The sequence below is a fragment of the Bufo bufo genome, chromosome 10, assembly GCF_905171765.1.
Source record: "Bufo bufo chromosome 10, aBufBuf1.1, whole genome shotgun sequence".
In the NCBI taxonomy this organism is placed as follows: domain Eukaryota; kingdom Metazoa; phylum Chordata; class Amphibia; order Anura; family Bufonidae; genus Bufo; species Bufo bufo.
In genome coordinates this window covers 43,062,142-43,089,057 of record NC_053398.1, presented here as the reverse complement: position 1 = coordinate 43,089,057, position 26,916 = coordinate 43,062,142, and the positions used below count along the sequence as shown (strand labels likewise).

At 39.6% G+C, this 26,916-nt stretch overlaps 2 protein-coding genes across 2 annotated transcripts in view; both read left to right on the top strand.

Annotated features, from left to right (window-relative positions):
* LOC120980023 (mucin-5B-like) overlaps positions 1-15,666 on the top strand; it is a 175,892-nt gene extending 160,226 nt beyond the window's left edge. The window contains exons 26-30 of the mRNA XM_040408888.1: positions 1,229-1,313; positions 2,894-2,925; positions 8,698-8,850; positions 11,722-15,524; positions 15,640-15,666. Coding sequence (XP_040264822.1) covers positions 1,229-1,313; positions 2,894-2,925; positions 8,698-8,850; positions 11,722-15,524; positions 15,640-15,666 — 4,100 coding nt within the window. The remainder of the gene's footprint in view (positions 1-1,228; positions 1,314-2,893; positions 2,926-8,697; positions 8,851-11,721; positions 15,525-15,639) is intronic.
* On the top strand, positions 15,499-26,916 carry LOC120980546 (mucin-5AC-like). Its single transcript, XM_040409711.1, has 4 exons — positions 15,499-16,734; positions 21,571-21,591; positions 22,794-22,902; positions 26,575-26,916. Exons 1-4 carry the CDS (start codon positions 15,741-15,743, stop codon positions 26,768-26,770), a joined length of 1,320 nt encoding a protein of 439 aa, XP_040265645.1. The 5' UTR covers positions 15,499-15,740; the 3' UTR covers positions 26,771-26,916.

The window sequence follows — 26,916 nt, the reverse complement described above, 5'->3', positions numbered from 1 at the left end:
TGGGATAATACCCTGTGCACGCTGCAATTGGCGTCACGACAATTACAGAATATTATCCACCCGTATCCTGGTCATTGCACATGCTGCAACTCACATGTATATGGATGACGCCTGGGAGTAGATGTAAGAAGGGGCTCTATGTATGGGGAGGATAACATATTCATTTATATAGACACAGATGATTGGTTTTAGTTTGTTGTAATCTATAGTGTTGAGCACAAATATTCAAAAAGCAAATTTTTATCGCGAATATTGACACTTTGAGAAGATGCGAATCTTTAGAATATAGTGCTATATATTCGTTATATCGAATATTCGTAGTTTTTTCCATCTGAGTCATTGGCCCACAAGCAACTTAAGCAGGGAGGAAACATGACATCAGATGGAAAAAAATGATGAATATTTTAACGAATATATAGCACTACGGTATATTGAATATAGTGCTATACGGTATATTCGTTTTTTAGAATATTCGTAATTTTTTTCCATCTGAAGTCATGATTCCTCCCTGCTTAAGTTGTTTGTGGGCCAATGACTCATTGGCCCACAAGCAAGAAGCAGGGTGGAATCATGTGTTCAGATGGAATAAATGACGAATATTGTAAAAACGAATATATAGCACTATATTCTATAGTGCTATATATTTGTTTTTGACCCACACCTGTATTGAGCGCGCAATATTCGCATATTCCGCACTCATTACCTTGCCGATTTTTGCGTAAAAAAATATGCGATTATACGAATTTGCGAATATATGACAAATATTCTACAAAATATTCACGAAATATCAGGAATTCGAATATGACCCCTGCCTCTCGCAATTAGTAATTTATATACAAGTATTTTATTGGTGATCATTGGTACAACCCTTTGTTAAGGAGGTATATAAGTTCACACTCTGTGATGTTTATTATGGCTTGAGAAAGGCTTGTGTTAAGCTGAAAAGTTGCCTGTTTGCTGTGTTGATCGGGAATAAAAAACTTGCACAAGGAAGATGCTGGTCATAATCTTGTTTTATTCCTATTACTTTCAGCGGGAAGGAGTCTAACCGCTGGTGACTTTGACGCTTCCGGAAGGTGGGACGTTGGTGCTGTCCTTGATACAAAACTTTCCTGCTATAATCCTGAGGATAGGTCATCAATATTAAACACTCGGAAAACCCCTTTAAAGAAAAAAGTCTGCATTGCAGGTTTTTTTAATAAATAATTTTGCATTCTCTGTTTCCCAGGCTGTTACCCAAAGTGCAGTAATGAGCGACCCTACTTTGATACGGAGAACCAAATTTGTGTCGATAAACTGAACTGTTCAGTTTGGTATGTAACTTTCCTTCACTGATGTAGACTCTAACTCTCCTTTGTATCTCCATGCAGGATGATACATTGCATTTTTTCTGCTGCTGAATTGATAGTGGAAAACCTACAGTGTTTAACTCTTTAAGGACATAGTTGGTTTCGGCATTTATGGCTCAGGCGATTTTTGTGTTTTTTTCTATTTTTTTCAAAAGACTTAAAGGCTATGTACACCTTTGGGGGCATATTTTTATTATTGTATTCTACTCATTCTGAGCAACAATATTTTGGTCGTTATTAAAAAATGTTGAGCCCTTTTCTCTGTACAGCCTTGAGATTCTCTACTAGCAGTCGGTTTTCGACATGTTCCATCAGGCAGCTCAGCTGACAGCTCCTTATCTCTGACCTTCTAAACACTTATTAAAGCTTATCTTATCTGACTGATAAGAATGTGGCTTAAATAAGTGTTTCTAACCTTTTAGTATTTTATAGATAAGGGATATTAGATGACAGGCACAAAGTGAAAGTGAAAGTAGGATTCACACAGCTAGACAAACAGCTAACCCTTTGTGACAGAGTGGCTGAAAAGACCAACTAAAAAAATTATTTTTAGACCAAAATGAGTAAAATGCAATCATAAAAAAATAACCCCCAAAGAGGGCTATTCGACAAAGCCGAAAGAGGGCTTGCTTCATAGGGGACAATATATAACTTACATAGAGAAATGCCAGACCGCTGGTACTAATTAATTCTTTATTACAAAATCACATTATAATTTAACAACATACATGATTAAAAGAATCAGTGCAGGAGATAAAAACGCAACATCGCTGGAGGAGACATAGAGTGGACGGAGTCCCTATCCTTAAACATGATTAATCAAAAAATATATTTTTACATGCATGAAATCATACATTGTAGGAACCAGGACAATTACCCATACAGAGTCTCCTTCAGGATGGCGCCAACCCCAACACGCGTTTCGGCGTACCTTCGTCTGGTACGACGAAGGTACGCCGAAACGCGCGTTGGGGTTGGCGCCATCCTGGAGGAGACTCTGTATGGGTAATTGTCCTGGTTCCTACAATGTATGATTTCATGCATGTAAAAATATATTTTTTGATCAATCATGTTTAAGGATAGGGACTCCGTCCACTCTATGTCTCCTCCAGCGATGTTGCGTTTTTATCTCCTGCACTGATTCTTTTAATCATGTATGTTGTTAAATTATAATGTGATTTTGTAATAAAGAATTAATTAGTACCAGCGGTCTGGCATTTCTCTATGTAGGTTATATATATGTATTTTACTGCCAAAGGCTAGGGCATTACTTGAATGAGGATTCATTCTATGGTTGAGGTATATATTTCGGTTGGGGTTCATAGGGGACAAGTTGTATATTTTAAATGAAACTAACAGACTGAGACAATATTAATACTTACGGGCCAAATGCACAGATCTGCTGAGCTAACCTATTCCATATTAATGGAAAATTCATGACATATTCTATATGACAGATTTGTATAATATTATTTGATTAACATGCAAGTAATTGTTTTGTTTTTATGTTTTTTACTTGTTTATGTATGGCTGTGTTCTAAAAGTACGGACAAACTTTGTGATGAACATACAGGAGGTAATGCCATTCTGATTACTGTTTTTGTTCAATAAATGATACTTAACTAACTAGATTTATTGACTAAGCAAAAATGTAGACTTTTCATAGACAAGTCAAGATTTATTGTCCCCTTTAGGGAATGTGTCAGGTGTCACTGTGCAGTTCACTGGGACAGTTGTGACCGTGTAGGCTGGCTGCATGCTCTCTTGCGTACTGGCTGCAGGCTGACTCCTGTGTATGCTGGTTGCTTGGGGCTGCATGATGGCTGTGGTATCTTGTGTGAACTGCTGCCTGTGAATGTGTGTACTCCCCTTGTCTGCTTCTCTGTGCAGTTCCCATCACTGTTGCCGTGTAGGCTGGCTGCAGGCTCCCTTGCGTACTGGCTGCAGGCCGTCACCTGTGTATGCTGGTTGCTTGGGACTGCATGCTGGCTGCGGTGTGTAGTGTGTGAACTGTGGCCTGTGTTTGTGGATTTCCATGTCTGCATATCTGTGGTTCATCTCTCTGGTGCCATGCAGGCTGGCTGAATGCACTTGGCGTATTGGCTGTGGTGGACTCCGTGTATGCTGGTTACCAGGGGCAATGTCCAGTACTGCAGCCTGTGTGTTCACTTCCCTGTTCATGCAGGCTTCCCTCCCTGTTTGGTTCTGGTGGGGTTAACTTCCCCCGGTCAGTTCCTGGGTGTGGCTTATCAGGTGCCTTCCTTATGTAGCTATATCTATCTGTGAGCTGTGGGGCTTGTGGTCAGTCTGTCCTGTTCCTTGCTAGGTGTAGCCCCTTGCTGCTGACCCAGGGGGTTTTACCATGTGCCCTTATTTTGGTGTTGCCTTGTAAAGCATACTGTCGCATTCCAGGGGCCAAAAGCAGACCCCCGGGATGTCTTGCAAACAGGATACAAGCAGATAACAGACCATGGACTAACAGAGTACTTTTATTACACATGTAATAAAGGAACATGACAGTACAGCAGGATAAGCAATAGTGGTAGCACTACCACAGAACCGCCAGCAGACCAGAGGCTAAACGCAGAGGGTGGAGAGCCAGTGAGCTCCCTTCTTCACAGAGCCCCTGGAATGTGGGTAATGTGATGCTATGTCCTTGTCTGATCTTCTGTACCTGTCCTGTATGATGTTGTTGTTATCCTTGTACATGCCTTGCCTGTTCTTCTGTACCTGTTCTCTGTCTGGATCCACTCTGCTCCATGTGTAGCCTAGCAGTGCTCTAACTTCGTCTGATAGCCTGGCAGTGCTTAACTGCTTCCGATCCTGCCTGTTCCGTGTCCAGCCTGGCAGTGGTTACTGCTTCAGATCTAGTCTGTTCCTTGTCTGTCCTTCAGTGTCTTACTGCTTCTGTTCCTGTGTGTGTCTGGCCTTCATGAGAGGGTCCCTGGGTTATTCGGAGGGAAGATCTGGACCGCCATGCTTCCATTCTGCATTGGGTCCAGGCATCTGCTTCTGTGCTGGTTCCCGTTTGTCTTGTAGTCTGTTCCATGTCCTGTGTTTGCTTGGATTTCAGTTCTGTTGTGTGTTCTGCTGGTGCTTGCACCAGCGTGGTTCTTTGCAGGTTGCGGCCAAGTGTACCGGGACCTTCCTGGAGGTGCGACCAGTGAGCCCTCGGGCCAGTTCATCCCCACCTCCAGGGGCTCTGTGAAGAACGGGGCTCACTGGCTCTCCACCTTCTGGGTTTTGCCTCTGGTCTGCCGGTGCACTTGGTTCTTTGGTAGTGCTACCACTATTGCTTATCCTGCTGTACTGTCATGTTCCCTTATTACATGTGTAATACAATACTCTGTTGGTCCCTGATCTTTATTATCTGCTTGTATCCTGTTTGCAAGACATCCCGGATGTCTGCCTTGGGCTCCCGCCACGCTATAGTAGGTCAGCTCTAAATAATAGCCTAAAGGATCTATGCATGTTACAGAGACACTGTATTTGTGTTGAGGAATTAAAGAGGCATGGGATTAACTAATAATAGATCTCAGATCACTAATATTGAGTACGCACATCTGATATTACCTGTCAGAACTAAAGCACGCTAAAACACTTTTATTGAAAGATTGTTATTAGAGATGAGTGAATCGAAGTTGACGATGTGGAATTCGATCCGAATTTCCGAAAAAATTTGATTTGCACCGAATCCAAATTACCTGACTCTTCGTGGAAACGAATCACATTTTTTTGTAAAATGACTAATGCACATCTGGGAACGAGGGATCACCCTCAATGCCATGTATGCAGGAAATCAGCAGCCAGCCAGCCCTGTGATTTCACAGCCCTATAAATAGCCTCAGCCATCTTGGATTCAGCTATTTTCCAGTTTACTTAGTGCAGGGAGAGACGTTAGCAGGCGATAGGGAAAGTGCTAGGAAAGACTTGAAAACTTTTATTTTGTTGAATACAGATTAAGGGAAAGATCATTAGAAGTGTAGGCAAAGGATAGGGAGGAATTATTCCACAGTATTGAAGCAGAACAGGGTTCAGTAGGGGAGTGTACAGCCTGGGTAATAGTAGCAATCCTATAACACCTTGCCGCACTGACTGTGGATCCAAATTGCCATTATACAGCTCTGTAATTCCAGCAAACCATTCTTGTTATTGGGGTGCAAGTGCTGTTTGATACAGCCATTAACAGGGTTTATTACAAGGAAATATTTATACGTTTATTAGCCCTTGTGCGGTGCAGTTATATGTTCTAAAGCCTATTTTGGCGTGTATTAGTGGAAAAAAGGGGCTTATTTGTGTGGTGAAGTGAGAAAATTACAGCCTTTTTTGTGGTGTATTAGTGGAAAAAAACGAAGGGCTTATTTGTCGTTCAGCGGTACAACTATATGTTCTAAAGCCTTTTTTGGTGTGTATAAGTGGAAAAAAATAAGAGCTTATTTGCCGTTCAGTGGTGCAGTTACATGTTCTAAAGCCTTTTTTGGCGTGTATTATTGGAAAACAAAAAGTATTATTTGCTGTTCAACTATGCAGTTATATGTTCTAAAGCCTTTTTGGGGGTGTATTAGTGGAACAAAATAAGGGCTTATTTGCTATTCATCGGTGCAGTTATATGTTCTAAAGCCTTTTTTGGCGTGTATTATTGGAAAACAAAAAGTATTATTTGCTGTTCAACTATGCAGTTATATGTTCTAAAGCCTTTTTTGGGGTGTATTAGTGGAAAAAAATAAGGGCTTATTCGCCGTTCAGCGGTGCAGTTATATGTTCTAAAGCCTTTTTTTGGGATGTATTAGTGTGAAAAAGGGTCTTATTAGGCGTTGTTTGGTGAAGTGAGGAAATTACAGCCTTTTTTGACGTGTATTAGTGGAAAACTAAAAATATTATTTTGAATAAAGCAAGGTAGGGAGCGGCACCACTGCACCAGCTGGGCGCACATGGAGTGCAGCGCTGGCGTGGCTGAGAGAGGACACACACGTACGGAGGTGCTCAGCTGGACAAAGCAGATAAGGTAGGATGCGTAGTCAATATAGAAGTGAAGACAAATAGCGGCACTCACCCGTGTGTAGTAAACAGCTTTATTTTTCAAAACTCACATGAGGCAGGGGGCGGACAGATCCAGAGCACGCATTGAACAGCGGCTGTAGCGCGAAACGTCCGCCGCTGTTCAATGCGTGCTCTGGATCTGTCCGCCCCCTGCCTCATGTGAGTTTTGAAAAATAAAGCTGTTTACTACACACGGGTGAGTGCCGCTATTTGTCTTCACTTCTATATTGACTAAAAATATTATTTGCCGTTCAGGGGTGCAGTTAAATGTTCTAAAGCCTTTTTTGGCGTGTATAAGTGGAAAACAAAAATTATTATTTATCGTTCAGCGGTGCAGTTATATGTTCCAAAGCCTTTTTGGGGTGTATTAGTGGAAAACAATTAGGGCTTATTTGCTGTTCATTGGTGCAGTTATATGTTCTAAAGCCTTTTTTGGCGTGTATTAGTGGAAAAAAAGGGCTTATTAGCTGTTGTGTGGTGAAGTGAGAAAATGATAGCCTTTTTTGGGATGTATTAGTGGAAAAAATAAGGGCTTATTTGCCGTTTACTTTCTTAAGCCATTGGTCCTGCGACAATGTCCGTCTCTGCCTCCTCATCCTCCACTGTGTCCTCAGCCATCACTGCAGGGACAATTCACAGTGCCCTTCCAGCATACCACATGTGCAGGTCACGGCAGTGTCACGCTGTACTACACATCGTTTACCTGGGCGAACAGAGCCACAAAGGGGAGGAACTGCTCCGTGTCCTTCATCAAGAAATCGAATCCTGGCTTTATCCGCGACACTCAAAATCGGAACTAATGGGAAGAACATCGTGTCGGCGCTGTGTCAAGGAGGGCTGAGCCATGCACCCTGCATGGCACACGTGTTAAATCTGGTTGTCAAGCGGTTCCTGAATTCTTCCACCCATCTGCAAAACATGCTAAAAATGGGCAGGAAACTTTGCACGCACTTCAGCCACTCGTACACCGCAAAGCACACCCTCACGTTTTGCACCTCATTTCATCCGCTATTGACCACACTATTGACCTCTGATGAAATTTGTGGGGACCAGCTATAATTCCTGGTTAATAATAATGGGAATCCAACAGCTAATATAGTGGTCTCAGCACAATCAAGTAGCATACTTTGGCAAAGGAGGCTGCTGGATGCAGTATATTGTGCCTGGCGTGCATGCTGTACCTGCGCTCCCTGGACTTTGTGTGGCTATCATGGCCCAAAAACAGGTAGGAACTAGTGTTAGGGACCACTCATAGAGGCGACCTTGACGTGGTGAGTGGCTTATTACGCTTTGGCCAAAATGTACACCGGTGCCTCATTCAACATCCAGCGTAGAGGCAGGGCAGAGTGCTGGTTGCAGAGTGCTATTACATTTGTGTTTTTGCGTTTGTATGTGTATTTCGCCATAGCGATGTGCACCTGCATACAGGGTTGTGCTGACTGAATCCCCCACATTTTTTCTTGGATGCAGTATATATTTGTTCATCTGCATTCCACTCCCCCATTGTCAGCCTGATTCTCGACTATGGTGGAAAGCCATCTTTTAATAATAATCTTTCAATAATAGAGTTTTTAGCGTGCTTCAGTTCAGGCAGTTAATCTCAGCTTTAAAGAGGCATACTAAATCCCTACAGCTCAGTTAAATTTAATCAGGTCCAAATAAATGTAACCTGGCTCAAAAAGTCTCTCTGTCTATATCGATTCCCCAAATCAAATCACACAAAATTCTGGTTTGTTAGAATCAGAACTTGTTGGAAAATTCGGATCTGATTTTCTCATCTCTATGAGAGTGCCATTGTATGTTGCTGTCAAATATCATCATATTCCATGAATATCTCTTTCAGCCTGGAACATGATTGCATGAAAGGAAAAAAAAATCTTGCCTAGAAACCCAGAAAGGCATTGCCTGGCCACCAATATTCAGCATATTAGGCACTCTCTGTAATGAGAAAGAGAACCCCCAGACAATGCATATATATTGCCCAAAAACCCAGAGTGGCATCCTAGTCTCTCTCTTATCCCATCAGCAGCGTGTGTCAGCTGTACCATACAATTGACTCCCTGCTGCAACGACTGAGATTAATGCTAGCACCGATACTGGCCGTTTAACCCCTTGCTGCTGTCAGTAGCCAGCGTGGCACCCTCTCTTCCCCGTCAGGGTGCCGAGCGTCGCAATGTGACACATGTCAGATTTGCAAATTAGGCTAGGTCACAAAGGTGAAAAATGGCTTGGTCCTGAAGAGGTTTAGGCATTATGCAGAATTTGAGGATGCATGTAAACATTGCCTCTTTTCTCTATCATGTGGCAGAATGCTTGTGTTGCTATCTTGGAAAGACTTACCGTAATGGAGAACCAATCACTGAAATGATTGATGGACAGCTATGTATCACTGGATACTGCATAGAGGGACTTCTTAAAGACATTGACATGGCTTGTGGATATTTCACATCCCAAACTACAGGTACTGTAATAGGTGAAGAAAGAGAACTTTTATCATTCATGTGTTACATTATATTTGTCATATTTTTTAGACTATAAGATGCAACAAACATATGAACCTAGGATTTGGAGGAGGAAAATAAGAAAAAAACATTTTTCATCAGACTCCAAAGCAGACCACCAATCCTCATCAGACCCCCAAATCAGACCCCATTCTTCATCAGACCTCAGATCAGACCCCGGAACTCCAACAGACCTCAGATCAGACTTTCAGACCCCCAAGTTCCATCAGCCTCAGATCAGAAGCACCCAGCATTCATCAACCTCAGATCAGTCCTCTATCATCCTCAGATCAGGCCCCCATCATACTCAGATAAGACCCCCATAAACCTCAAATCAAACCCCACCAGCCTCAGATCAGACGTTAAAAAATAATACATGAACCTGCCTTGCTTCCTCCAGATGGGTATGTCACTCACTCAATCCTCAATGGTCTTCTGGCCCGAGCTGCACTGTGAACTGACGTCACACAGCTTCACTTTCGGGTCTGGAGTGAAAGCTAAAACCTGTTTAACCGACTGGAAGCATTATCTGCTTCCAACCGACCACCTGGTCGCACTGGTGTGACTTCGAGAGTGGTGTCCTGCGCCGCCCTGCAAACTGGGACATAAAGCTAGGTATCGTGGATGAATGTGTTTCTTGTACTCTGGCAGCAGGCACAGTTTCACCGTGCTCAGGGCCACGGCCTTTGCGTGCACCATCAGCAGTACAGCCACTTCTTCATCCCTTACTGCTCGACTTGAGCATATTAAATGGTATGTATGCTTGCAAGTATGTCACACATACAGTAGCGCAGGTTTTGTAAGTGTATGTGTAAATTAATTAAACTGAATGTCACAGATATTTAGGATGCTCAAACGTTATTACAGGAGATGTAGCGCAGGTAATGTCGCTGTCGGCAGCGGCGAAAAAATGACACTGAATGTCACTGATATTTAGGATGTGCAAACGTTATACAGGAGATGTAGCGCAGGTAATGTCACTGTCAGCAGCGGTAAAACAATTGCGCTGAATGTCACAGATATTTAGGATGCGCAAACACAACAGATGTAGCAGAGGTCATGTCACTGTCAGCAGTGGAGAAACAATTGCACGGAATTTAGCGCAGGTTGCGCTAATAATATATATTGCAGCCAGATAAAACAATAGTCCTTAAAAGGACTTTTGGGTCTCTAACACCTTTCAACAAAAACCCTGCCTAAAAAAATAAACCAATTCCTGTCCCTACACTATCTGTCCCTTCTACTGCAGCTCTCCCTGACTAAGACTGAGCCGAACCACATGTCATCTGTTGTTATATAGCACCTGATGACGTGTTCCGGCCAGCCTATCACTGTGATGCCAGTAACCAACATGGCTACGGCATTACAGTGAGTGCCAGTACCTCCTTGCATGTTTATTGGCTGCGTAGCAGCCAACAAACATGAGGGGAGGAGACTCTAGCATCGCGCTCGAGCACACGCGGTGTTCGGCCGCGTCAAAATAGTGTTTGGACGAGGATGATCGCCCCTTCATAGGTTCTGTTGTGGTTGGATCTCATTGTTGTGTAACATCTTTGAGCCAAGCCCCAGCTTTCAGTAGTTCTGTGTAGCCGTCCTACAAGAAATGTATGAATCTGTGTAAGATAATATCACTGGTAGAGAGTGTAATACATTGCAACAACTACTGAGATTATGAAGATCATAATATGGGTAAATTTACACATGGCAGACTGTTGCAGAGATTTTTGCAACTGAAAAATTAACTCCATGCATCTGAATAGGTTTATTGCTGCAAAATGTTCATGGAATTTTACTGTCACCTGTACTGTTACAGTCATTTCTGCAACAAATATGGATGCATTATTGTGCTGGCTGCTGTACTACACCTTCACAGCAAGCAACCAGCAAAACAAAAGCACCATCCTATTTTGTAACTAATGTAGTATAAAGTCATACTCATCGCTCTATCGTCATTCAAAGTGAGTGAAATATTATGTTATCAAGAAATCCAAGTCATCAAAAATTTTGTTCTTTTAGATATAATCTGTAATTTTGAACCTTCATCAATTTCCAGAACAGGATAATTTCATAGAAAAGCACAACTCGTAGATTTCTATTAACGAAAATGTAACAAAATGTTTTTCACAAAATCCTATAAATGTGAATGTCAATTTGATCAGATCAATGAACTGAGATCTGTGACTTCACCAATGTGGTCTCCACTTATGTATCTATGACATATAGATGTGCTTAAAATTTGTTTGGGATAATTTCCCTAGACAAAGATTCAAACTTTAAAAGACTTTCTAAACTTGATTCACTGTAAAGTATACTCCTGAGAAACTGAAATATTATTACTAGAAATATAAATGTAGAGCCTTCAAGCCACTCTTGATCACACTTTCTTTTTTTAAGTATCTAAATAGGCTCAAATTTCTGTGGTGATTTATTTCTTAATATATTATTATAGAGGATAGAGCTAGAAAACAATCAATACACTGAGCAAAAATATAAACGCAACACTTTCGGTTTTGCTCCCATTTTGCATGAGCTGAACTCAAAGATCTGAAACATTTTCTACATACACAAAAGACCCATTACTCTCAAATATTGTTCACAAATCTGTCTAAATCTGTGTTAGTGAGCACTTCTCCTTTGCCGAGATAATCCATCCCACCTCACAGGTGTGGCATATCAGGGTGCTGATTAGACAGCATGAATATTGCACAGGTGTGCCTATTAATATAAAGATAACTTCAGTACAATTATGGTTTATCATTTTTATTTTGTTCACAATTTTGCAGTGTTCTGAATTTTAACATTTACCAGTTTGGCTTTTCTTTATTTCATAGCTTTGACTGTTACACCAGAAGCTTTTACACAGACTCTTCCAAAGAAAACTGCTACATTAATTTCTGAAATTACAAAAACAGATCTGTCCAAATATACACATAGTGCCTTGCCTTATACTAATGCCTCAACAACAACACCAAAAATATATTCCTCAACAAAAATAGTTACCGTCAGTGTTTTAAGTCAAAGTCAGCCAGTTACCGGAAGAGACAGTAGCTTTCTATCAGGAAAAGTAACTGAATCAACATCTACTACTCTAATATCCTCACCATACGTTTATGCACCTACAACTCTCCCATCAAGTGCCACCAAGCTAAGTACATCTATTTCTACAAAAGAAGCTACTCAATCTCCAATACCAACCTCCCTCCCTAAAACAACTCATACAACACCAGTTAAATCAACTTATCCAGCACTCGTATCAAACACTACAACCATATCTTTACCATATCTAAAGGGGAGCACAACTTTAAAAACTAAAATGACAGTGATTGGTACCATTCCCCTTATAACATCAAAGACAACTAAATTACATACTTCTACTCAGTCCACAATAAAAACAGTCCTCTCTAAAACAACACCTTACACAACCACTTTTCAACGTGTCACTTCCAAATATACAGTCTCGCCACCGTTTTCTATAGCGCTTACAATTTTCAAAACTAAAGTGACTAGTACCACTCCAACATCAAGTACAGCCAAGCTTAGTACTTCTATTTCTACAAAAGAATCTACTCAGTCCACAAAACAAATATTCCTCCCTAAAACAACTCACACAACACCGGTTAAATCAACTTATCCAGCATTTACATCAAAGACTCCAACTATATCTTCACCATATCTAAAGGGAAGCACATCTTTGAAAACTAAAATGACAGTGACTGGTACCACTCCTCTCACAACATCAGAAACAACCATGTTACGTACTTCTACTCAGTCTACAATACAAACAGTCCTTTCAAAAACAACACCTCAAACAACCACTTTTCGACGTGTCACTTCCAAGTCCACAATCTTGCCACCATATTCTAAAGCACCCACAACTGTCAAAACTAAAGTAACTAGTACCACTCCAAAAAAATCAAGTACAGCCAAGCAAAGTACTTCCATTTCTACAAAAGAAACAACTTTATTCAGAAAACAAATATCCGTCCCTAAAACAACTCACACAACACTGGTTAAATCAACTTATCCAGCATTCACATCAAAGACTACAATTATATCTTCACCATATCCAAAGGTAAGCAGATCTTTGAAAACTAAAATGAGAGTAACTGGTACCACTCCCCTCAAAACTTCAGAAACAACTAAGTTACGTACTTCTACTGAGTCCACAATAAAAACAGTCCTTTCTAAAACAACACCTCATGCAACCACTTTTGAACATGTCTCCTCCAAATCAACAGTGTTGCCACCATATTCTAAAATGCACAAAACTTTAAAAACTAAAGGGACTAGTGTTACTCCAACATCATCAAGTACAGCCAGGCTAAGTACTTACATTTCTACAAAAGCAACTACTCCTTTCACAGAACAAATGTCCCTCCCTAAAACAACTCGCACAACACCAGTTAAATCAACTTATCCAGCACTCATGTCCACAATAAAAACAGTCCACTCTAAAACAACACCTTATAGAACCACTTTTCAACATGTCACTTTGAAATCTACAGTCTCACCACCATTTTCAAAAGCTCACACAACTTTAAAAACCAAAGTGACTAGTACCACTTCTCTATCAAGTGCAAGCAATTTAAGTACTTCCATTTCTACAAAAGAAACTACTCAATTAACAAAACAAATATCCCTTCCTAGGACAACTCATACAACACCAGTTGAATCCACTTATCCAGCACTTGTATTAAACACTACAACTATATCTTCACGCTATACAAAGAGGAGCACAACTTTGAAAACTAAAATGACAGTGACTGGTACCACTCCCCTTATAACTTCAAAGACAACCAAGTTAAGTACTTCTACTGAGTCCACAATAAAATCAGTCCTTTCTAAAACAACACCTCATGCAACCACTTTTGAACATGCCTCCTCTAAATCAACAGTGTTGCCACCCTATTCTAAAATGCACAAAACATTAAAAACTAAAGTGACTAGTGTTACTCCAACATCATCAAGTACAGCCAGGCTAAGCACTTACATTTCTACAAAAGCAACTACTCCTTTCACAGAACAAATGTCCCTCCCTAAAACAACTCGCACAACACCAGTTAAATCAACTTATCCAGCACTCATGTCAAAGACTACACCTATATCTTCATCATATCCAAAGGGAATCACAACTTTGAAAACTAAAACGACAATGACTGGTACAGTTCCCCTGATAACATCAAAAACAACTAAGTTACATACTTCTACTCAGTCCACAATACAAGCAGTCCTTTCTAAAACAACACCTCACACAACCACTTTGCAGCATGTCACTTCCAAATCAACAATATTGCCACCATATTCTAAAGCACCCACAACTTCCAAAACTAAAGCAACTAGTGCCACTCTAACATCATCAAGTACAGCCAAGCTAAGTACTTCCATTTCTACAAAAGCAACTACTCCTTTCACAGAACAAATGTCCCTCCCTAAAACAACTCGCACAACACCAGTTAAATCAACTTATCCAGCACTCATGTCCACAATAAAAACAGTCCACTCTAAAACAACTCCTTATAGAACCACTTTTCAACATGTCACTTTGAAATCTACAGTCTCACCACCATTTTCAAAAGCTCACACAACTTTAAAAACCAAAGTGACTAGTACCACTTCTCTATCAAGTGCAAGCAATTTAAGTACTTCCATTTCTACAAAAGAAACTACTCCATTAACAAAACAAATATCCCTCCCTAAGACAACTCATACAACACCAGTTGAATCCACTTATCCAGCACTTGTATCAAACACTACAACTATATCTTCACGCTATACAAAGAGGAGCACAACTTTGAAAACTAAAATGACAGTGACTGGTACCACTCCCCTTATAACTTCAAAGACAACCAAGTTACGTACTTCTACTGAGTCCACAATAAAATCAGTCCTTTCTAAAACAACACCTCATGCAACCACTTTTGAACATGCCTCCTCCAAATCAACAGTGTTGCCACCATATTCTAAAATGCACAAAACTATAAAAACTAAAGTGACTAGTGTTACTCCAACATCATCAAGTACAGCCAGGCTAAGCACTTACATTTCTACAAAAGCAACCACTCCTTTCACAGAACAAATGTCCCTCCCTAAAACAACTCACACAACACCAGTTAAATCAACTTATCCAGCATTCATGTCAAAGACTACACCTATATCTTCATCATATCCAAAGGGAATCACAACTTTGAAAACTAAAACGACAATGACTGGTACAGTTCCCCTGATAACATCAAAAACAACCAAGTTACATACTTCTACTCAGTCCACAATAAAAGCAGTCCTTTCTAAAACAACACCTCACACAACCACTTTGCAGCATGTCACTTCCAAATCAACAATATTGCCACCATATTCTAAAGCACCCACAACTTCCAAAACTAAAGCAACTAGTACCACTCTAACATCATCAAGTACAGCCAAGCTAAGTACTTCCATTTCTACAAAAGAAACTACTCCATTCACAGAACAAATATCCCTCCCTAAAACAACTCACACAACACCAGTTCAATCAACTTATACAGCACTCATATCCAACACTTCAATTATATATTCACCATATTCCAAAGCATCCACAATTTTGAAAACTAAAATGAAAGTGACTGGTACCATTCCCCTTACATCAAAGACAACCAAAGTATTTACTTCTACTCAGTCCACAATAAAAACAGTCCTCTCTAAAACAACACCTTACACAACCACTTTCCAACAAGTCACTTCAAAATCTACTGTCTCACCAACATTTTCAAAAGCTCCCACAACTTTCAAAACTAAAGTGACTAGTACCACTCCAAGTACAGACACGCTAACTACTTCAATTTCTACAAAAGAAACTACTCAATCCACAAAACACATGTCTCTTCCTAAAACAACCCACACAACACCAGTTAAATCAACGTATCCAGCACTCATATCAAACACTACAACTATATCTTCACCATATCCAAAGGGGAGCACAACTTTAAAAACTAAAAGTACAGTGACTGGTACCATTCCCCTTATAACATCAAAAACAAGCGAGTTACGTCCTTCTATTCAGTCCACAATACAAACAGTCCTTTCTAAAACAACACCTCACACAATCACTTTTAAACATGCCACTTTTAAATCAACAGTGTTGCCACTATATTCTAAAGCACCCACAACTTTCAAAACTAAACTAGCTAGTACCACTCCAACAACATCAAGTACAGCCAAGCTAAGTACTTCCATTTCTACAAAAGAAAGTACTCCACTCACAAAACAAATATCCTTCCCTAAAACAACTCACACAACACCAGTTAAATCAACTTATCCAGCAGTGATATCAAAGACAAAAACTATATATTCACCATATTCCAAACTATCCACAAGTTTGAAAGCTAAAATGACAATGACTGGTACAACTCCCCTCCCAACATCAGAGACAACCAAGTTACATACTTCTACTCAGTCCACAATAAAAACTGTTGTTTCTAAATCACCTCACACAACCACTTTTCAACGTGAAACTTCCAAATCTACAATCTTACCACCATATTCTAAAACACCCACAACTGTCAAAACTAAAATGACTAGTGTTAGTGCATGGATATTTAATGATATATTTGCAAACACGTTAGCTACATTTTCAACATCAAAGACAGCCAAGTTACATACATCTACTCAGTCCACAATAAAAGAATTCCCCTATAAATCAACACCTCTCACAACCACTTTTCCTTATATCACTTCCAAACATACAACAACCAAATATCCAACAATTTCTGAGAAAACATCTGCCATGTCTGGGAAGACAACAAAAATAGCAACTACTGGAAAAAAATCTACTCGGAGAGAAAAAGAAGAAACATATTTCAGAACTTTAAGTGAGTAATTGTCAAACCTTTATTTGTATAACATAAAAAAGAGTTGTCTCAAGACAACCCCCTTTGAATATGCACTATTCGGGCAAATGGGTGACAGATAGTTAGTCTCCTGCTCCTACCTTTGCTCCATTAGCCAGAGCAGACACCTGCAAACAGAGGATAGCTCTCATTCTGGGGTGCCCGGCACATGTAATTCATGGGTGATAATCATGAAAACATACACTACTCACAAAAAGTTAGGGATATTTCACTTGTGGGTGAAATTTCAGGATGAACCTAAACTGCACTCTAACCTTTACAGGTGAACTTAATGTGGCCTTCTCTAAACTTTTGAATGCACATGTCCAACTGTTCAATGTTTCAGTACTTTTTGCACAACTTGCTGTTCTGTAACAAGAAGCTTAACAGCAAAATTCACAACAGGTGTTTGATCCATGAATTGCCCAATAAATTTCCTGGTTCAATTACAATTGGTATTTAAACAGTCCTCCTCATCATGCTGTTCACATTTTGACATCAAGAGACCAAGACGACACCTAACAATTGATCAACAGTCCCTAGCACATTGCGAGGCTTCAAGCAGGAAGTTCTCAAACAGGAGTGGCCACTGAGCTTAGAGTGTCACAGAGTGTCATCAGCACGTTGCAACAGAGATACAGAGAGACTGGAAGAGTCACAGAAAGGCATAGAAGTGGACGTCCTTTGGCCACATCCCACACTGATGACCGCTTCATTGTGAACAATGGCCTGCAGAACAGGATAATGAATGCCACACAACTCCAGGCACATCTAAGGGAGGTGAGAGGCACCCAAGTGTCTTGTCAGACCATTCAAAACAGTTTACATCAGTGTGGTCTGCGTGCTAGACGACCTGCAAAGGCACCTGACCACAGGCGTCATCGTCTTGCATGGGCCAGGACGATGGTGGTGTTACAGTGTGAGCAGGTGTGTCTAGCCAATACAGAACTTTGTGAATGGTACAGTGACAAGCCCATACTACTTGAATAACATCACAAATCCAGTGTGCCTCTGCATGAACAACACAGGCCTAATTTCCTCTTCATGGATGACAATGCGCCAGCTCATTGAGGTTGAATCATTAGGGAACAGCTGCTGGAGACTGGGGTACCTCAAATGGTACCTCAAGTGTCCTGCACTTTCTCCAGACCAGAATCCCTTTGAAAACCTATGGGATCAGCTGAGTCACCATGTAGAGGCTCGTAACTCTGTAGCCCAGAACTTCAATGACCTGAGGGCCCCCCTTCAAGAACAGTGGGATGCCATGCCTCAGCAGACAATAATTCAACTTGCGAACAGCATGAGACATCTTTGTCAAGCTGTAATTGATGTTTAAGGCCACATGAAAAGTTATTGAGACATTGACATTATACCCACCACTGTTGTTGGCTTTTGTTTCAATAAATTGTTCGAGATGAGGAAATCACCAATGCAGGCTTCTACTCAAATGCCCTACTTTCATGATATAATATCACTGTAGCGTGAACTTTTTACCTTTGACATGAATTTCACCCTAAAGCCAAATATCCCTAACTTTTTGTGAGTAGTGTATGTAATACCAAGATGAAAGATAACCATATCACTGTATTCATGGAGCATTAAAGCAAAACCTTTATTCTAAAAATAGAATAAATAAAAGACTGTAAATCTAAAAAATGAAATATGGGCCCACAATATGACAAATATAACTATAGAAATAATTAAAAAAAACACACAGAACTTAACAATGCAAAAGGTAGATGGGTGGTGTCCCAATGAAAGGACCATATGAGGCCCAGAGAGCCATGCCCTAGTAAAGCCTAACTACAGGGAACCACCCTAATTATGGATGGACTCTGCATCAGAACCTACCCCTTGTAAATGCTAGTTAACCCTGGGCTAGCCTGGCATGTTCCCCCCACCAGGGTTCTTCAGGGAACAAATAATTGATTAGGGGGTCAATATCACATACTCTGTCCTTTAACTAAATATATACAACAGGAATCAATGTCCAAACAGTTACCACAAGGCAAAAACAATATCTAATCAAGGTAACAAAAAGATGCCTAGATATCAGTTAATACTAGGGTTACTGTATATAAAGTGCTAAACATAACTCATGATGGAGCCACTCACTGTGTCCAGGGCTAGGATTCAGAGCGACTCCCTAATCATTTATTTGTTCCCTGAATAACTCTGGTTGGGGAAATGCATTAAGATGGCTTAGAGTTAATTAGGATGCATTAGGGGCAGGTTACAGTGCAGGGTCCATCCACCATCAGGGTGGTTTCCTGTAGTTAGGGGTAAAAATAGTTTACTAAAGTAAGATTCCCTGGTCCCTATTTGACCCTTTTCGCTGGGAAAATCTGCCCTGTGTTTTGTTTCTGTGTTTTGTCCTTATTCATTTATATAGTCATATTTGTTTAATTGTGGACTCAATTTTTAAATTAACAGTTCTTTATTGTCCAATTTTAATCAGCTTTATTAAAGGTTGTGTTTTAATTCTCCATGAATACAGTGATAAAATTAATGGGTGACCATTAAAGTTGGCAAACATTTTTTTTTTTAGCAAGCTTCTACATAACCTAATATTTCTGAACTGTGTTTGAAATCTGTAAACCATATTTGATATCCAAACCTCCAATCTTAAGTTGAATGTCTAGGTTAACAATAGCAGGTTTAACTTGAAAGCAGATTTGTCATCCTAGGCCAGGGGTGGCAATTCTTTTTGTGCGTGTGGTTAAATTTGTTATTTTTCAGGGAAAAAGGTATGCAAATTAGCTTTTAGCAAGCTCTGCCTCTAATGGTGCCAGATGTAAGGTAGCTATCCTATAATAAGTCAATGTTCAACCTTTTAAAACAGTCTTTGAGACATGACTTGGGTAATAATTAAACCAGCATCCCATCTGCAAACAGTTGTTTCGGGTGAAGGTCAAACAATGACTCATAGGCTAACTACTAGTGATAAGCGGGAGGTGCCATATTCGATTTTGACAAAATTCGCAAATATTTGCTTGAATATTCGTCTCATATTCGTTGAAATCGAATATTCGTCATTATTCTAGTTATCGCGATTAATATGCGATTTTAAATAATCGCGTATTGCGATTTTAACTTAAGGTAAGTTTCCTATTGGTTTGATATCTAGAATTAGCGAAGATGACGAATATGACGAATGTATTCGTCATATTGATCAAAACGAAGATAACGAAGTATTCTCCATCTTCGTTTTAGCTCCATATTCGTCAACTTTGCTAATTTTAGCAATCAAATAGGAAAGTTGACTAGAGACAGCTGAGTTTTTAATTCGCTATACGATAATATTACTTTGCTTTTTTTAAAATAAATAAAATAATTATAATACTTGATAATTATTATAATTATTCTATTTATTAAAAAAAAGCTAAGTAATATAATCGCATAGCAAATTAAACACAGCTGTCTCTATAGTCAACCTTCCTATTTGATATCTAGAATTAGCGAAGTTGACGAATATGGAGCTAAAACGAAGATGGAGAATACTTCGTTATCTTTGTTTTGAGCAATATGACGAATACATTCGTCATATTCGTCATCTTTGCTAATTCTACCAAGCCAGCCATAGTAAACCAGGTCTAAGTTGAAATTGCAATGCGATTACTTCAAGTTATAATAATCGAATTGCGATTTCAACTTAGAGCTGTGTTTCTAATGGGTCTGCTTGCTAGAATTAAAGTTGAAATCGCAATTCGATTAATTCAAGTTATAATAATCGAATTGCGATTTCAACTTAATTCTCACATCCGACAGTACATTCTAGTATGGAGGCGTTCCCATGGTGATGGGGACACTCCATGAGCACGGAAGTCGGCAGAAGCGGCAACGGGCACTGACTGGAGCAGCCAGGAAGCCAGAAATCCTCAGGACAGGTAAGAACTACTTTTGGGAAGTGGGAAAGAAAAAAATATAACAATAAAAAAAAATAAAAAGAAAACGAATATTCGAAATAGCGATTTTATAGTGTAAATTCAAAATATTCGCAAATTAGCGAAGTGCCGATATTCGCTAAAAAAATTCGATATTCGAATATTCGAGCTCAACACTACTAACTACCTTACATCTGGTGGCATTAGACACAGAGCTTGCTAAGAGCTTATTTTCATACACTCTTCCCAGAATTCAAGAGGAGTGTTGCCTAGCCTGTAAGACTCCTTACACCATTTAGGTGTTCTCCATAAGGAGATATTGTGTTCCCTGAATCCTGACCTAGGCCTCTCACCCAATTAAGCCAGTGCTCTCTGCTCTACACTGATGAGAGGCAATCACCCCAAAACAGCTATCTGCAGATGAGATGCTGGCTTTTTTATTATCCAAGTCAAAGCCTGTTTTAAAAGGTCCAATATTGACTTATAGGATAGCTACCTTACATCTGGTGGCATTAGAGTCATAGCTTTCTAAGAGCTAATTTACAGAATTCAAGAGAAACATTGTTTGGTCTATAAGACTCCTCACGCTGTCTAGGTGCGCTCCATAAAGAGATATTGCATTCCCCAAATCACCCAGAATCCAGACCTTTTTTAAACTGTTATTAGAAATAGTTTTAATTTATTTCGATGTTTGGATTGTAATCAATATGAATTGTGTTTTATGACTTATATTATATTATATTTATTTATTACTTATATTATTTACTTATATTACTTATATTTTTTTAGTATGATGCTATTGACAATTACAAGAAAAAAGCTGAAAGATATGCACAGTTTTTTTTTTATATCATTGTATACATTTGTTGAACTTGTTACCTGTCCTTTAATAATATTAAAACATTCAGTTTGATATTTTGTAATTTTTTTCCAGGTGTGCCGACGACAGTAGGTGGTGAGTTTTATCTATTTATTTTTATTAAAAATGTCTGTTTTAGTGAATAAATGTATTCTACATTCAATGACTATACTATAGCATATTATCTTCTAAACCTAAGGTGTGCCTTTCCTCTATTAATGCTATTTGGGTGTTATTACGTAGTGTTTTTTTCCTGAACGGTCTGGAGTCCCATGTGTTTGGGCACACACCCACCTATCAACACCCAGTTTGCAATTCATTCACAAGTGTCTAGTAACAATAATAGAGGAATGGCATTACCTATAGTTATGTCAAAAGTTACTTCTGAATTATTTCATTTTCACTCATGAATACCCCTTGTGCTCTTAAATGTAATAGGGAATATTTATCAGTAGTGTCATAACGTGTAATTTTATCAAATAAATGCTGCATTCTTTTTGACAACAAATAAAATAGAATCTGCAACAGAGACTTCAAATACAGCCTCCAATGCAGAGTTGAACAGAGTCTATACTGTCACGTGGTGAAAAACAGATTATACAAATGAAGCTTAAAGGGGTTGTCTGGGTTCAGAGATGAACCTGGACATACCCACAATTTCATCCAGGCAGCCCCCTGTCATTGGAGTTTTTTTATGTTACGATGCTCTCCTTTGCATTTTATGGAGATCCGGTGACGTACCAGGCTCTCCATAAGGACTGCTAGGCGGATGCTTCCACCCAGCTGTGAGCCCGATGACATCACCGGCTCTGATGAGCGGGCTTTAGCGCTGCCCTAGCCTGTAAAACGGCAATGGCAGCACTAAAGCCCACCCATTAGAGCCAGAGATGTCACTGGGAACACTGCTGGGTGGAAGCCTCCGCCCAGCAGTGTGCTGTTATAAATCAAAAAAGCCCTTGCCATGTGCGATTCAGTGCAGGGCAAGGGAGCGCATCGGAGCATGAAATGCATGAGATGCTCATAACAGGGGGCTGCCTGGTTGAAATTCTGGGTATCCCCTTTAATCACAAATGAACAGTCATGGAAGTTTCTGTAGTCGTGCACCTGCCAAATGGACCTGATATTTCCATTCAGTAATAGCAAGCAAAGAAATTAAAGAAGTTTAAATGTTAAGAATATCGGAAAACTGTAGAACTTATTACAAACTGAATATGGTTAATTTACATAAAACCCTCTTTGCTAACCTATAAACATGTACTTTGAATAGTTTACTTAATATTCTGTTCATACTCTTTCAGATCAATGCCTCTTGATCTCAGAGCCTATCAATATAACAAAAGGCGAATGCAGTACACTGCAGGCTGTGCCTATGAATTATTGTGCTGGCCAATGTTCTACATCTTCAATGTGAGTCCCCGGCCCTCTTCTCATTACTTTATTCTAAATATGTTTTAATGCTGAAAGTTAAAGGGGTGTTCTGATGGTAACAAGTTATCCCCTATCAACATGATAGGAGATAAGCATTATATTGGTGGTGGTCCGACTGTTGAGCCCTATACTGATCGCAAGAATGTGGACCCCGTACCCCACAGGGCCCCCTAAAATTAATAGATTGCCACGGCGAGCATGAGCACTGCGACTCCATTCATTGACAGGGGACTGTCGGAAATAGCTGAACGCTTGTACTTGGCTATTACTGGCAGTCCCATAGTAATGAATAGAGCAGCAGTGCGTATCTTCAAGAATTATTAGTCTTTCCTTTATACTTTTAGGATCCACTTCTGACTTTGGATTATAGATGAGCAAAACGTTTGAGATTCTGTTCAATTAGGGCTTTTTCATAATAATATATTCCCCTGGTTGTAGCCTCAAACTGTTCAATTAATTTCATAATAAGATTTTTTATCTATTGGTGTGCTTGCATCTCCACATATCGCTTCTCTGCAAAAGAGAAGCTAGTCTCCTTTTCAAAAGGAAAGGAAACTTTCTCATACCAGGAACCCAGCTCTGTCTGGGTAGATACCCTTTAACAGAGCTGAGCTGGCTACCTAAAAGGCCTTGGTTGGGGTACTATTTATTCTTATGGCGGATGCCAAGTATGCATGAGAACTATCGTAAGCCAGACAACATTCCCCTGGGTTTCTGGGAAAAATATATGAAAATTAGCACATGTTACATCTGCTGGCATCAGATAGGCTTAGGTAAGCTAATTATAATATCTTTCCCAGAAACCCAGAGGGGCTTTGCATGGCCTACAATGCTTTACACATGTACTATGCATACTAGAAAGAGTACCCTACTAGACAACGCATATATACTGTCTCTCTCTCCCTCTCTATCTCCCCTTCTCCAAAAACATTTGGAACAAATAGTAGAATCAATTTGCTCATCCCTACTTTGGATCAAAACTATCCCCCCAAAAAATAAAAAATTGCATGTTTAATTCCAGTCTTAAGCTTTTTCCTTTTTTTTCTTGCAAAACAAAATAATTTCAAGAGTTTTTTTTATTGCTTTTTACAAGCTTTTTTAATGGCATTTTCCCATTCATGTGCTTGAAAAAATACCATACTGCATGCTGCTCTTTAAAAAAATGCCACTATCCTAAAAAGTGCAAATATTCCCAGACCACCAAATATCACAAAAAGTATTCATATTTCCCTGTACAATTTAATAAAAAATCTGGCCAGTAAAAAGGCAACACACTCTAGATAGAGCATTTTTTTCAGGCATTTTTCAATAAAAAATCTTTATGGAAGATGAAAATCTCTGGAAAAAAAATGCCTGTTCTAAGTATACAGTTGGAAATAATAAAAAAAGGACAAAAAGCCTCAAAGGAAGGTAAAAACACAAGGTAATAATTATGTATGAAGGAGCTTTAGGCATGTTTTTATGACTATGAGGGTGCATTCACATGACCACAGGCGGTCCATGCTCGTATTGCAGCCTGCAAACCATTCACTTACAAAATACGGAGCGGAGGCACAGAGCAGAAGTCCACGAAAGCACAATAGAGCACTTCAGTGGGATTTCGGTCCATGCTTCCGCACCGCAAAAATATAGAACGTGTTCTAGTTTTTTTGCGGTGGGAACAGAATATTGTGAATCGCGGACCCATTCAAGTGAATGGGTCCACATCCACCAACAGCGGTTACATGTCCGGTGCCCGTTCATGTGCATGAGACTTTAGAAGCATTATTTTCCAAAAAACTGCGTTAATGGCATTTTTTCAGGTGAATTTTCCCCTATAGATGAGACAGTAAAAAGCCTAAAAAAAACATAGTTTTATAAAGACAAAAAAAAAAACATTGCTAATAAATTAAATACATTTGCAATAGCAAAAAAAGAACGCTTGTGTGTTCTGCATTTTCAATTTTTCATAGCTTTTGAGCTTACATCTAAAGCTAGCAAAAATGTACCAAAAATCACAGGTAATGCACATAAAAATCTCCAAGGGGCTGAAAGATATGTGTTGGATTCACAATGTTTTTGGGAAAATGCTGCAGTTTCATGAAAGTTTTTCTCAGGCAGTTTTTTTTTATTTGATATCCCTAAGTCAGAAGTGGATTAAAAAAAGAATGGGAAATATAAAGGAAGGACTTAAATTTCTCCTTTTGCTGGATTGACTTGAGTTTTAGCTAAGAAAACTGCATAAAAAATGCTGTCTGTGACACTAACCTTAAAGCGGTTGTGCAGCCAGAATAGGTAATCATCATTTGACTGGTGGGGCTTCGACTCCTGGCACACTCACCGTTCAGCTGTTTAAAGGGGATGGTTTCTCTCCAATATTATACTGAACGTCGTCTCGCTTGCAGCGGCGGCACAGTGTAATTACAAATGCTGATCCCATTCAAGTAAATGCACTGCTGAGATACGACGCACAGCTCAGCTAAGTGTGGACCCCTACCGATCAGATATTGATGACCTGTCCTGAGGATAGGTCATCAATATGTATTGGCTGCATAACCCCTGTAGTCTTCTTGAAGAGCTGTATGCCTATATCATTTATTGCTTTATGAGCTGTTTGAGTCAATGGTTGACCTAGTGTACAGGGTGGGCCGTTTATATGGATACACCTTAATAAAATGGGAATGGTTGGTGATATTAACTTCCTGTTTGTGGAACATTAGTATATGTGAGGGGGGAAACTTTTCAAGATGGGTGGTGACCATGGCGGCCATTTTGAAGTCGGCCATTTTAAATCCAACTTTTGTTTTTTCAATAGGAAGAGGGTCATTTGACACATCAAACTTATTGGGAATTTCACAAGAAAAACAATGGTGTGCTTGGTTTTAACGTAACTTTATTCTTTCATGAGTTATTTACAAGTTTATGACCACTTATAAAATGTGTTCAATGTGCTGCCCATTGTGTTGGATTGTCAATGCAACCCTCTTCTCCCACTCTTCACACACTGATAGCAACACCGCAGGAGAAATGCTAGCACAGGCTTCCAGTATCCGTAGTTTTAGGTGCTGCACATCTCGTATCTTTACAGCATAGACGATTGCCTTCAGATGATACGAGATGTGCAGCACCTGAAACTACGGATACTGGAAGCCTGTGCTAGCATTTCTCCTGCGGTGTTGCTATCAGTGTGTGAAGAGTGGGAGAAAAGGGTTGCATTGACAATCCAACACAATGGGCAGCACATTGAACACATTTTGTAAGTGGTCAGAAACTTGTAAATAACTCATGAAAGAATAAAGTTACGTTAAAACCAAGCACACCATTGTTTTTCTTGTGAAATTCCCAATAAGTTTGATGTGTCAAATGACCCTCTTCCTATTGAAAAAACAAAAGTTGGATTCAAAATGGCCGACTTCAAAATGGCCGCCATGGTCACCACCCATCTTGAAAAGTTTCCCCCCTCACATATACTAATGAGCCACAAACAGGAAGTTAATATCACCAACTATTCCCATTTTATTAAGGTGTATCCATATAAATGGCCCACCCTGTACTTTTAGAGTGTTACACACAGCATAAAATTTAATACATAGTTAATATTACTAATGATAGCATTTTTGAGTAATGTTATAATATATGTAAAATCCTAACTTATACATACCATCATTCCAGGTATTCCCATGATCGTGAGAGTATGATGAGAAGCTGTTTTTGTTGTTTGGATATGGAGGGAAGCTCCAGAACAGTTCAGCTCACCTGCCTTGATGGAAGCACAATACCTTACACTTATTATCTTATAAAATCATGTTCATGTGTGGCCATGACCTGTGGAAAACCTGAAGACACCACATTGAGACCAGTTACTTGACCACGTCATTGAGGATCAGATAGCATTCTCATGCAATTGTTGCTGCATTACATGCATCCTACAATCTCGCTGGAATATAGTTAAGAGAAACATATGATTTAGCTAATATATGTAATTACCCTATTAAACCTGGCAGATGGACAGAG

Bases quoted from the DNA above. Each gene is read 5' to 3' on its own strand.
- LOC120980546 (XM_040409711.1), top strand. From the start codon at position 15,741: ATGTCTCTTCCTAAAACAACCCACACAACACCAGTTAAATCAACGTAT. The intron at 21,592-22,793 runs GTGAGTTTTATC...ATACTCTTTCAG, and splicing joins TGTGCCGACGACAGTAGGTG to ATCAATGCCTCTTGATCTCA. The intron at 22,903-26,574 runs GTGAGTCCCCGG...CCATCATTCCAG, and splicing joins CAATGTTCTACATCTTCAAT to GTATTCCCATGATCGTGAGA.